The sequence below is a fragment of the Schistocerca serialis genome, chromosome 7 (genome assembly GCF_023864345.2).
Source record: "Schistocerca serialis cubense isolate TAMUIC-IGC-003099 chromosome 7, iqSchSeri2.2, whole genome shotgun sequence".
Taxonomy (NCBI): Eukaryota; Metazoa; Arthropoda; class Insecta; order Orthoptera; family Acrididae; genus Schistocerca; species Schistocerca serialis.
In genome coordinates this window covers 141141454-141154733 of record NC_064644.1, presented here as the reverse complement: position 1 = coordinate 141154733, position 13280 = coordinate 141141454, and the positions used below count along the sequence as shown (strand labels likewise).

The following is a 13280-nucleotide window of genomic DNA, read 5'->3' as shown; positions in this document are numbered from 1 at the left end:
GGATGATCGAACGCGTCCCTGTGAAAATTCCGTAAGAGTTGTTTGGTCACATTCGCCCTGTGAGATCGGGCCTTATCGTAGAAAAAAAAAAACACCACCTTTTGACAGTAATCTTCGGCGCTTGTTCTTTATTGCGCGGCGCAATTTCTTAATGGTCTCGCAGTAACCATGTGCTTTGATTATTTGGCTTCGTGGTAAGAAATCAATCAGCAAAACGCCTTTTCTGTCCCAAAAAAGGTGCACATGACTTTTCGAGATGTCAAGATTTGCTTAGGCTTAACCTTGGTTGGGGATGATGCGTGCCCCCATTCCACTGATTGCTTTTTTGTTTCAGGAGTGTCATAAGATACCCAAGTTTCATCCCCCTTGACTAGCCGAAAAAGAAAACCATCGCCTTCTCTATCGTAGCGTGTCAAAAACTGAAGTGCACTGCCAATCCGTTGTTTTCTGTGTTGTTCAGTAAGAATTTTGGGTATCCAACGTGAGAATAGTTTTCGAAATTTCAGTTTTTCTGTAACAATTTCATGAATTAGTGATCTAGAGATATGCAGAACTTCCAAAGGGTATTACGGCTGACATTATAAAGAAGCACTCCAATGCACACGTCGCAGCAGCGATCTTAAAATGGCGTACATGTCTTCTCCTTGAGGCAGAGTAACTGCCACGCATGCTCAGAACTGCGATCGTAGCGCTGCCGCGGATAGAAATAGAGACGTAACTTACATTGTGGACGACCCTTGTAATAACACATCTAGAGATCACATGGAAGCTGCAGCAGCTTGTGCAGTACCAGTACGTCGTAGACCTCCAGGTATAAAGCAAGGATTAAAATGTGGGTCGCCTACATCCTATGTGTGTGGGTCAACTATTACCTGGTGAGTACGAAGACGTACAATGGTGTGCAAAACTTAAGAACAAAAGTAACATTCACGTCTCACTGCCAAGTAACATAGTCCGATGAAGTCTGTATCATACACGTACTCATGGAAAAAAATCGTAATACCAAAAAATAACTAACGTAGAATAATGAAATGAATAGATTTGTCTTGGTAACATATTTAAGTGGTTAAGATTGCAAGGTAACACAATTTAAGTGCAAGATAAGCCATTGAAAATGTGAAGTACTGCTACATTAATAAAAGGTGTAGTCGCCAGAATGTTGAATGCAAGCGTGAAAACGCGTATGCATTGTGTTGTACAGGTGTCGCATGTCAGTCAGTTCCATGCCTGTTGTATTTGGTCAGTCAATACGGGGACGGTTAATGCTTTAATGCTGTTTGTGGATGACACTGGAGTTGCTGTCCGATGATGTCCGATATGTGCTCGACTGGAGACGGATCTAGTGCTGGAGCAGACCAAAACAACATGTCGACACTCTGTAAAGCACGCTGGGTTACAACAGCGGTATGTGGGCGAGCGTTATCCTGTTGGAAAACACTCCCTGGAATACTGTTCATGAATGGCAGCACAACAGGTCGACTCACCAGACTGACGTACAAATATGCAATCAGGGTGCGTGGGATATCCACAAGAGAGTTCCAGCTGTCATTTGAAATGGACCCCAGGCCATAAATTCAGATGAAGGTGCAGTGTGTTAAGCACAGAGACAGCTTGGTTGCAGGCTCTCAACCTCTTAACCATACACGGCCATCACTGCACGAGGCAGAACCAGCTTTCATCAGGAAGCTCAACAGACCTCCACTCTAACCTGTAACGAGCTCTCGCTTGACAACACAGAAGCAGTTAATGGAGGTAGTTTGGTGTCATTGAAATATGCGCTACAGGGCGTCTGACTCGGAGCTATCATTGAAGTAACAGATTTGTAACGGCCCTTTGTCTCACTGTGATGCCAACTGCTGCTCAAATTGTTGCTGGAGATACCTTATGATGCATCAGAGCCATACGCCGAACACGATGGTCTCCTCTCTCGGAAGTGCGTCGTGGCCGTCCAGGGCCCAGTCTTCTTGCGACCGCACATTCTCGTGACTATTACTGCCAGTAATCACGCAAAGATGCTACATTCCTGTAAACTCTTTTTGCAATATCGCAAAACGAACATCAACATTTCGTTTCCCAATCACACGACCTCCTTCATACTCAGGGTGGTATTACTAACGACGTCTTTTTCGTTTTAAAGGCATTTATTGACTATGATCGGCTCACAACATTCAGTCTCAAAGGTAACTGACGGACACGACCGTTACAGCATGCATTTAAGGCAAACGTGATCTGCATTGTCACAGTGGCGCTATTAGCGCCACTCTTACGGAACAGATGTAAATTTTGAATAAACGTTACCTTCCAGATATTGGAACACGCCTACCGACTGTGTTTTATGTCGCGCAACTCGTTCTCGGTGTTGCGATTTTCTTCCGTCATTGTAGAAAGAACTGTTACAGTACAGAAGGTAACGGAAAGATACACTCAGCGTTCATGTGTGCACTACCTGTTCCCATCTATCTTCAGTTTGAGGGTAGCTCAGCAATGTGAAATTTTCTCGTTTCACTGGCCCTAGTGTTAAAGTGCGGAGGCATAATGCGGCGTCGGCGAATTGACCAAATGGTTCAAATGGCACTGAGCACTATGGGACTTATCTTCTGAGGTCATCAGTCCCCTAGTACTTAGAACTACTTAAACCTAACTAACCTAAGGACATCACACACCTCCACGCCCGAGGCAGCATTTGAACCTGCGACCGTAGCGGTCGCGCAGTTCCAGACTGTAGCGCCTAGAACCGCTCGGCCACTCGGGCCGGCGCGAATTGACCTCCAAATATTTAAACACATTACACTCGTCCGTCAAAAATATAGTTGTGCTGTATTGTTCCTCATGTGCGTCTTCTCAGAGGTGAATTCGGCTCTGACTTCATTTTATGCACGACAATTAGCGATCGCATGGAACAGGGCGGTTGAAGGAACTCTTACAAACCGAGGATTGTGAGACCCAACTCGCTCTATTTGTTCATGAGACCCAGAAAATATTAGATACAGGCTCCCAGGTAGATGCTATTTTCCTTGACTTCCGGAAGGCGTTCGATACAGTTCCGCACTGTCGCCTGATAAACAAAGTAAGAGCCTACGGAATATCAGACCAGCTGTGTGGCTGGATTGAAGAGTTTTTAGCAAACAGAACACAGCATGTTGTTCTCAATGGAGAGACGTCTACAGACGTTAAAGTAACCTCTGGCGTGCCACAGGGGAGTGTTATGGGACCATTGCTTTTCACAATATATATAAATGACCTAGTAGATAGTGTCGGATGTTCCATGCGGCTTTTCGCGGACGATGCTGTAGTATACAGAGAAGTTGCAGCATTAGAAAATTGCAGCGAAATGCAGGAAGATCTGCAGCGGATAGGCACTTGGTGCAGGCAGTGGCAACTGACCCTTGACATAGACAAATGTAATCTATTGCGAATACATAGAAAGAAGGATCCTTTATTGTATGATTATATGATAGCGGAACAAACACTGGTAGCAGTCACTTCTGTAAAATATCTGGGAGTATGCGTACGGAACGATTTGAAGTGGAATGATCATATAAAATTAATTGTTAGTAAGGCGGGTGGCAAGTTGAGATTCATTGGGAGAGTCCTTAGAAAATGTAGTCCATCAACAAAGGAGGTAGCTTACAAAACACTCGTTTGACCTATACTTGAGTATTGCTCATCAGTGTGGGATCCGTACCAGATCGGGTTGACAGAGGAGATACAGAAGATCCAAAGAGGGGCGCGTTTCGTCACAGGGTTATTTGGTAACCGTGATAGCGTTAGGGAGTTGTTTAGCAAACTCAAGTGGCTGACTGGAAGAGAGGCGCTCTACATCGCGGTGTAGCATGCTGTCGAGGTTTCGAGAGGGTGCGTTTCTGGATGAGGTATCGAATATATTGCTTCCCCCTACTTATACCTCCCGAGGAGATCACGAATGTAAAATTAGAGCGATTCGAGCGCGCACGCAGGCTTTCCGGCAGTTGTTCTTCACGGGAACCATACGCGACTGGAACAGGAAAGGGAGGTAATGACAATGGTACGTAAAGTGTCCTCCGCCACACACCGTTGGGTGGCTTGCAGAGTATATGTAGATGTAGATGTCGGATATTCGGAGAATGGACTAGCCTGTCCGTTCCCCGACCGAAATGTCAACGAGAACATGTGGCATGCGTTAAGCAGACGTACTGCAGCACGTTCACGCACACCAACGACTATCCGTCCAGGAATGGATCGTCCTAACGAAGTAACTCCTTTCCATCTTGTGGCCAGTATGGGGGCATTTTGTCGACCACGTACTACCGCCCGTGGTGATCAAACACAGTGTTAATAACCATGTACGGCCTCTTGTAATGTCCAGGGGACCCTCATGAACCGGCGTAACATCAGTGTGACTATTGTGTTTGAGTAAAAGTAACATTCTTGATGCCGTTAATTACGAACAGACAAGGGTTCACAGGTAGATGTGTTTCTTGATTTCCGCAAGGCTTTCGATACAGTTCCCCACAGTCGTTTAATGAACAAAGTAAGAGCATATGGACTATCAGACCAATTGTGTGATTGGATTGAAGAGTTCCTAGATAACAGAACGCAGCATGTCATTCTCAATAGAGAGAAGTCTTCCGAAGAAAGGGTGATTTCAGGTGTGCCGCAGGGGAGTGTCTTAGGACCGTTGCTATTCACAATATACATAAATGACCTTGTGGATGACATCGGAAGTTCAATGAGGCTTTTTGCAGATGATGCTGTGGTGTATGGAGAGGTTGTGACATTGGAAAATTGTACTGAAATGCAGGAGGACCTGCAGCGAATTGACGTATGGTGCAGGGAATGGCAATTGAATCTCAATGTGCTGCGAATACATAGAAAGATAGATCCCTTATCATGTAGCTACAAAATAGCAGGTCAGCAACTGGAAGCAGTTAATTCCATAAATTATCTGGGAGTACGCATTAGGAGTGATTTAAAATGGAATGATCATATAAAGTTGATCGTCGGTAAAGCAGATGCCAGACAGAGATTCATTGGAAGAATCCTAAGGAAATGCAATCCGAAAACAAAGGAAGTAGTTTACAGTACGCCCACGCTTGTTCGCCCACTGCTTGAATACTGCTCAGCAGTGTGGGATTCGTACCAGATAGGGTTGATAGAAGAGACAGAGAAGATCCAACGGAGAGCAGCGCGCTTCGTGACAGGATCATTTAGTAATCGCGAAAGCGTTACGGAGATTATAGATAAACTCCACTGGAAGACTCTGCAGGAGAGACGCTCAGTAGCTCGGTACGGGCTTTTGTTAAAGTTTCGGGAACATACCTTCACCGAGGAGTCAAGCAGTATGTTGCTCCCTCCCACGTATATCTTGCGAAGAGACCATGAGGATAAAATGAGAGAGATTAGAGCCCACACAGAATCATACCGACAATCCTTTCCACGAACAATACGAGACTGGAATAGAAGAGAGAACCGATAGAGGTACTCAGCGTACCCTCCGCCACACACCGTCAGGTGGCTTGCGGAGTATGGATGTAGATGTAGATGTAGAAACAGATAAGATATACTAGTGCGATTGAGTAGGTAAGCGATGCAGCTATGACTAAGCAAGGTAAATATTTTAACACAAGAGAAATAATAGGAAGTGAAATAAAGGAAAACTGGGGCATGTGAGTAAGAGGGGTAATTCATAACAGGGCCTGAATGGGACTGAACCATGGCGAAATGTCACGGTTCGTCCTCTGCGTTCCCTGTTGTCTGTAGCGCGTTCCTTTTGAAATTCCCGCCTCGCGCTTTGCTGTTTTTGCTTACCGTGGGCAGAGGGCGCTGTGGCGTTGCTGCGGCTAGAGAGCCTGTAGGGAGAGAGTGACGAACCGGACGATAAGGCGGCCATTTTTCTGCCAAACTACGGGCGGTACTTTTGAACGGCCAGTAGTGGAGTAGTGGAGTACACACTCACCGAATCAAAAGCACAAGACAATATGGCGAAATCATTCGTTAAATGCCTTTGTTTACAAGAATAATGTGTTATAATAATATTCCCACAGGCAATTTACAGGTCTGTTTTCAAATTTAACTAAGTATACTGCAAGTTGTTTTATATGTAGTAAAAAGCAAAAACGACTTAGTTCGCATAGATAAGAGTACTTGGTTGGTTTCCACAAGGCTCCTATTTGATTTATGTCAGCCCTGTTGACTGCGACTGCCCACTGCTTTCGTCTTTCTTCATTGTGTGGAAATGCTAAAATGCGAAATCCACCTTCGCTTCTATTGGAACAACCAAATGCAGCACAACCTGGCATCGTTTACGAACGTCTGAAGAACGAATTACAGATGTCACAAACAATACTGTACAATTACTAACGTGTTTACTTCAAACATGTAGGCCTACCGACTTCATCACAAAACGCTTCATTATTTCAACTCGTATTTAAGATCGCAAACGCTAATTACGTAGTAAAAAGACATACAACTAAATCGAACATGCATGGACAACGCATAACAAGTCTCTCAATAATTCAAATACCTTTTAATCGTTTCCAAAAGTCCTCTGAACTTCAACTCAAAAGCATGGCGAACATAGGAAGTGCGAGAGACGTTTGGCGCCATTTTTCTGCCGAAGCTAATCAACCAATCACGGGGAACTTCAGCTATGGCCACCCTCTCCCAATACAGGCTCTCCAGCTGCGGCCGGGTGGAGGAACTCTCATTGCGGACGTCTGGGAGCGTACAGGAGGCCAAGCCGTTTTGTTGGTGGTGTATCCAAGAGGATGATGCCTGGTTGTCCATTGAAATTCCTATCCTACGGGTGTCATCGGACTTAAAGTAAGACGTTTTGAACATTATTTGCGTCATTTGCAAGCAACTGGGGATTCCGGCGTCTGCAGTAATTCAGCGAAGATTACTTGTTTCGTCGGTGTGTAAATGATTGAACAAGGAGCAGTTTATTTTATGTTCACCTTATACTCGTGTTCTGCCTGTTCTGCTTGCGAGTGTAAACTTGACTCTCACCTTTGTCTGTTGATTTTAAGCGCATCGTCAAATATTGAATCCAAGTAGTGACTTTCAATTAATTAGCTGGATTCTTTCTTTCCTCGTCACGACGCGTGTAAAATGACTAAGCAGAACTGTAGACCATAACTTGCTACATCACTTGCGTGGCATCAGTAAAAGAGCATAACCTGTTAACTAACTAAGGCTTTTTGTAAATAAAGGTATTTAAGTGTGTAGTTTTAAAATACTATCTCAAATGTGTCAGTGATTTATGTTGCGCTAGTTGATTCTGGGGTATGAACGGAAGTGTTGGCGCGTCTGCCATGTAAGGGAATCCTGCTAGTTTTGATTGTTTTGGAAACTTTAATTGAGAAAGAAACTAGTATGCTTTAGCCTTGTGTTGGGTTAAGGCTATACTCGGGCTCTGGCGTTTGTACTGCAGGCTGCAATATCATCCTATTGTTTCATGGTTGTTTTGTTCCCGAACTAGGTGTTTGCGCTAAACATGCTTTAGGATGGGTGTTTCGCCCCTCAGCATTATACTTGGGTTTCAGCTGAGTGTTCAGTCTATTGACTGTCCATCGTACGCCACATCGGTAATGGTCAACCTGTCATCAGTTGATTTCAATGGTGTAGTTGTAAATTAGTACTGGTCCCATTACCTTCTGACCAGGGTTCTTGCTGGACGCTTGTCTTTAAATGCGCCGCTCTCCTGGTTAGCGTATGTTGCGGCTAGCTTAAATTAATCACTGCTCAATAGACCAACACAGTTTGCCGGTCGTCAGATGCGGTATATGTGTTATTTATACTTTATTCTAGTCAATCTATAAGCATGCTATTCTTGATTTTGTTACTCTAGGTAGCCATAAACCTACTATTTTTAGGGTGTTTAGATGGAGTGCGGCTCCTTTGAGTATAGGTATAGAGTGAGTATAGATTTGTCAATTTCCAATTTAGTGTTTTTCCACCAGTTTTATATATAAATTATTGATGTCACATTGTAAAGAAAGGAACTTATTGGAGGTTAACTGCCGCCGTAACGTGTTGTGGACGGTGAACTTCCTGTTATTCACCTTAATGTTCTAGTCAATATGTAAACTTGCTAATTATTTTCCCTTTAAATGGAGTATGCCTGTTATAAGTGACTGTTTGATAACTAGTTCTTTAACGCGCCTACACGCATATTAATATTTATGAGAGAACTTAAATTGTGTTCGCCTGTTGAACTTTAACTACAGTCCAGAAAACTGAATCAGGTATTTATTATTGTTCTAGTGCTATTATCTGTCAAGTGTAACACTCAACATTTTCTTTGTCTGTTATCAAGTATTACAATAAATGCAAATTGCACCGAAGTGATGCGCTATTTCAGTTGTTCCCGCGATTTCCTGTCTCCGCGTATAATATTTGTTTGATATAAGACTGATTAAGCCTTTGTTGAAATATTGGATGGAGGTGCGCGTGTCTCAGGGAATATGAGTAGTACCTACAGTTAGAAGTACAAGATTATTTTGTCCAGCCACATCCTTGGAATATGTTTATTGTTAAATTTACTGTCCCCTATGAACAATTGTTGTAGTTTGTACATAGTTCATTAGTTAATTTGTCACATATTTTATCTTAGTCACATAATCTTACATCACACGTACAATGAAATAATTCCTCTCGTTTTATTACTAAATTTAAGATAGATATTTTCATCTCTGGTAGTGGAGATACTGTGTAGTTGCTCTAGTTTACCCTGCCGGAGTGGCCGAGCGGTTCTAGGCGCTACAGTCTGGAACCGCGCGACCTCTGCGGTCGCAGGTTCGAATCCTGCTTCGGGTATGGATGTGTGTGGTATCCTTAGGTTAGTTAGGTTTAAGTAGTTATAAGTTCTAGGGGACTGATGACCACAGTAGTTAGGTCCCATAGTGCTCAGAGCCAAATGAACCTTTTTTTTTTTTTTTTGCTGTAGTTTAAAATCTCTTCTCCAACAGAACTTCACTGCACCACATATCTATCATTGTACCTGATGATGGCGTAGCAGCCGCAAACCGGTTTGTGAAACAAGCAGTAAATATTGTAGAATATTGTACTATTGTAGTGTGTGTTTCATTCATAATGTATTGGATACCCTACGAAGAACCGACGGAGCAGTCAATCACTGCAAATAAATAATCCTTTTAGTTACTATTTTGTAAGCTGGAGAGAAAAACATCTTATCTGAAACAGCCTGTCGGCACGATGTCAGTAGGCAGGTGGGAGAGGGCTGGTGCACAGTGCTTTTACCCGGAGCGCCGCCGCCGCCGCCGCACAGTACTCACCACAGGCTGCCCGTCGACGCGCACCTCCTGGCTGAGGTCCATCATGTCCAGCGCGAGGCGCGCAATGCAGCGGGCGTGCGTCTCGCACGGCTCGGGCAGCCCGCTGACCGCCATGTACTTGTCGCCCACCGTCTCCACCTGCGGCAGTTGGCCTATACTCAGGCTGCTGGAAGCGCCATCCACGCAACCCAGCACATCACATATATGGGCTGTCTCAGGAATGTCGAGAAAAACCTCGAGGGGTTGTAGACGGGGTCTTGAGGACCCAATCCAGAACAGGAACCCTTGTTTGGAAACTTCATCCAACGATGCTACAGAGCGTCGACTTTATAAGTGCCGGCGCGTGCTACTAGGGTACCCTTCGTGAATCGTGACATCGTACGCTGACGGATCGTAGGAGGAATGTCTGAAAATGTTGTTTGTTATTCAGTGATCGAGACTGACTGCCACGATCAACAGTGAAGAAAATGTAGCTGGCTGCTGCGCAGGCACGCCTTGTCTCCTATGGATACGATGTTCTGTTGCCTTGATGCTTTCCATCCCCAATTTATTTATTTTCTGCAGCACCATAAATTCTTGAGTGTTTTTCGGTATACAGGAGAAAAATAAACCTACATCCACTGAGGTATCTGGGCACTGTATTCATAGAAGACAAGGCCTTTCTGCGCAGGAGCTAGCTCCATACTCTCCACTGGCGATCGTGGCAATCAGTCGCGATCACTGAATAGCAACATTTGCAGACGTTCCTCCTACGATCGATCAGCGTACAAAATCATATTTGCTGGTTTAGTAGCAGGCGCTGGCACATTTAACTTCGACGCTCTGTAACTTCGTTGGAAGACGTTTTCAGACGGTTGTTCCTATACTCGATTTTTTACTCAAGATGCCGCCTACAGACCCACGGAGTTTGTCGCAACAGTTCTGCGACACCCTGTAAGTTTCATATACTCTACAGGTTATGTTGTTGTTGTGGTCTTCAGTCCAGAGACTGGTTTGATGCAGCTCTCGATGCTACTCTATCCTGTGCAAGCTTCTTAATCTCCCAGTACCTACTGCAACCTACATCCTTCTGAATCTGTTTAGTGTATTCATCTCTTGGTCTCCCTCTACGATTTTTACCCTCCACGCTGCCCTCCAATACTAAATTGGTGATCCCTTGATGCCTCATAACATGTCCTACCAACCGATCCCTTCTTCTAGTCAAGTTGTGCCACAAACTTCTCCCCAATCCTATTCAATACCTCCTCATTAGTTATATGATCTACCCATCTAATCTTCAGCATTCTTCTGTAGCACCACATTTCGAAAGCTTCTATTCTCTTCTTGTACAAACTAATTATCGTCCATGTTTCACTTCCATACATGGCTACGCTCCATACAAATACTTTCAGGAACGACTTCCTGACACTTAAATCTATACTCGATGTTAACAAATTTCTCTTCTTCAGAAACGCTTTAGTTGTCATTGCCAGTCTACATTTTATATCCTCTGTACTTCGACCATCATCAGTTATTTTGCTCCCCAAATAGCAAAACTCCTTTACTACTTTAAGTGTCTCATTTCCTAATCTAATTTCGTCAGCATCAACCGACTTAATTCGACTACATTCCATTATCCTCGTTTTGCTTTTGTTGATGTTCATCTTATATCCTCCTTTCAAGACACTATACATTCCGTTCAACTGCTCTTGTAAGTCCTGTGCTGTCTCTGACAGAATTACAATGTCATCGGCGAACTTAAAGTTTTTATTTCCCCTCCATGGATTTTAATACGTACTCCGAATTTTTCTTTTGTTTCCTTCACTGCTTGCTCAATATACAGATTATATCTGTATATACAGGTTGTATCTGAAACGAAGGTAAAATGTGAGGGGTCCGATACAAGCATATTTTGCAAATCCCTTATCGTGGTACGACGCTAATATCGTTGAACATCGTCGCGCTCTGCCAAAATGGTAGGCAGACAACATGCCATCCGAGCTGTCATGGTAGCAGGTCTGCAGGGAAACGTTTTCAGTGTATTTGTAGGATCAAGGTAAATGAAAAGTTGGGGTGAAGTTGTATAATCTTTATTTGCAAATAGTCATAAAAAGTGCTCGAAATTATGCCCTAATACTTGAAAACACGCTCTGCAACGACGCTAGAGTTACTGTCGCTTTCTTCGAACACCCTTGCCAAAGTGGACACTGCATCGGAGGCTGCCATAGTGAGCGCTATCAGTTTTTCTTCATTCTCAATGGGTGTTCCATAGACAACAGATTTCAGTTGGTCCCAGAAGAAAAAATTCAATGGGCGCCCAGCCGGGGGAACGTGCAGGCCTTGCCTTTTGCGGACAGCGCCCTATCCAGTTCTTACCGAAGATTAGATTAGATTCGTATGCGTTCCATAGATCATGAATACGACACTTCGTAATGATGTGGAACATGTCAGGTTAATAAAGGGTGGCTATACAAGACATTACATTACACAAAATACTACATGACACTTAATATTTTTAATTTTTTGTGGGGGTTGGGGAAATTAGCCATGTACTATATCCAAAAATTCATTCAAATGCATTCGCTCTGCATGTGCAAAGTGCGCAGGTGAACCATCGTGTTGGCACCATATTCGTTGTAGCACTTTGAGTGGAACACGTTCCAACGACTCTGGCACAATTTCTCTCAAAAAGATTAAGTATCTGTTTGCGTTTATTCGCGGGGAGGGGGGGGGGGGGGGGCGGACATGTACGGACCGACTAGATTGTCGCTTACCAAGCCGGCCCAAATGTTGACAGCGAAGCGATCATGGTGACCACGAGAAAAGGCGTCGAGTGGATTTCCCCGCGGACATACATGTTGATTGTGGCTGTCGGACATACCCGCTCCTGTAAAGGATGCCTCATCCGTAAAAATGTACACCGTTCGGAAAGTCTGGATGAGTGGCACACCTTTGCAAAGACCACTGGCAGTATTCAGTTGGACGTGGAAAATCGTCTGGGTTAAGGATGAGAATCCTCTGAAGGTGGTAGGTGTGCAAATCATCCTCATGCCGCACAATGCAAAATTGCGGAATGGCTTACACCTATTTCCCGGCCAACACTCGGCGAACTTGAGGGTGTCATTTTCCGCAGTGCTAAATCCTCCTCTTCAAGCCCCGGCGTACGCACTGTGCGTTGGTGACCGCGTCAGTCAGGCCTTCAAAGCTGTAACACAAAATGAATACACCAGGTTTCGAAGTAGCTCTTAAATGCACATTTGCCATTGGGAGAAAGTGCTAGTGGAAAACGTACCTCGAGTGGACCTACCTCTCGTAGGTACCTGTAGATGGCAGTAAATGTGCGTAAATTTAACACTCGACTATTCGGAAATCACCCAATGTACAAACGTTGGACAGCGTGAGCATTTTTATCCGACGCCCCGTAAGCACAGTGCATGCCTGCTCTTTCCTTCCGAGAATAGCGCTCTATTTCCTGTCCGCCCTACACACTAACAAACAAAAGAATGTTCCCATTTGATGACGAACTGACGCAGGGCGAGCCAGATTCTGCAGTGGGCACAGCGGCTGCACTCTATGCAGCACCTATCAGACAGGCATTTGTACAGACAAGAACAACGCATTCACGTCCTAGTAGGAGGCGGAACACCCGTAGTGTTGTCCCGCCTGGTATATCCGCAACTATGTCGACTACAGAGTTTGCAAGTAAAGGTCATAAAACTTCAACCCGACGTCTCTTCTACCTTGAAGTCACAAATACAAAGAAATAGTTGTCCTGCAGACCTGCTACCGTGACGGCTCGGATGGCATGTTGTGTGCCTACCTTCTTAGCGGCGCGCGACGCTGTTCAGCGTCGCCTATTGCCGTACGCTAAGGGATGTGGACTTGGGTTGGTATGTGAAATATCCTTGTTGTGATCTACTCTACAGAACCTCTCATTTTCAACAGTCATTTCAGATACGCCCCGTATATTCTTCCCCGGTGCGTACTTCAGTGTTTAATGTGTTACTTGATAAACTCACCGGACAA

General features: G+C 44.4%; 1 protein-coding gene across 1 annotated transcript in view; it reads right to left on the bottom strand.

Annotated features, from left to right (window-relative positions):
• LOC126412732 (guanylate cyclase soluble subunit beta-1) overlaps positions 1–13280 on the bottom strand; it is a 261772-nt gene that overhangs the window by 55150 nt on the left and 193342 nt on the right. Inside the window, exon 12 of the mRNA XM_050082463.1 lies at positions 9276–9413. Coding sequence (XP_049938420.1) covers positions 9276–9413 — 138 coding nt within the window. The remainder of the gene's footprint in view (positions 1–9275; positions 9414–13280) is intronic.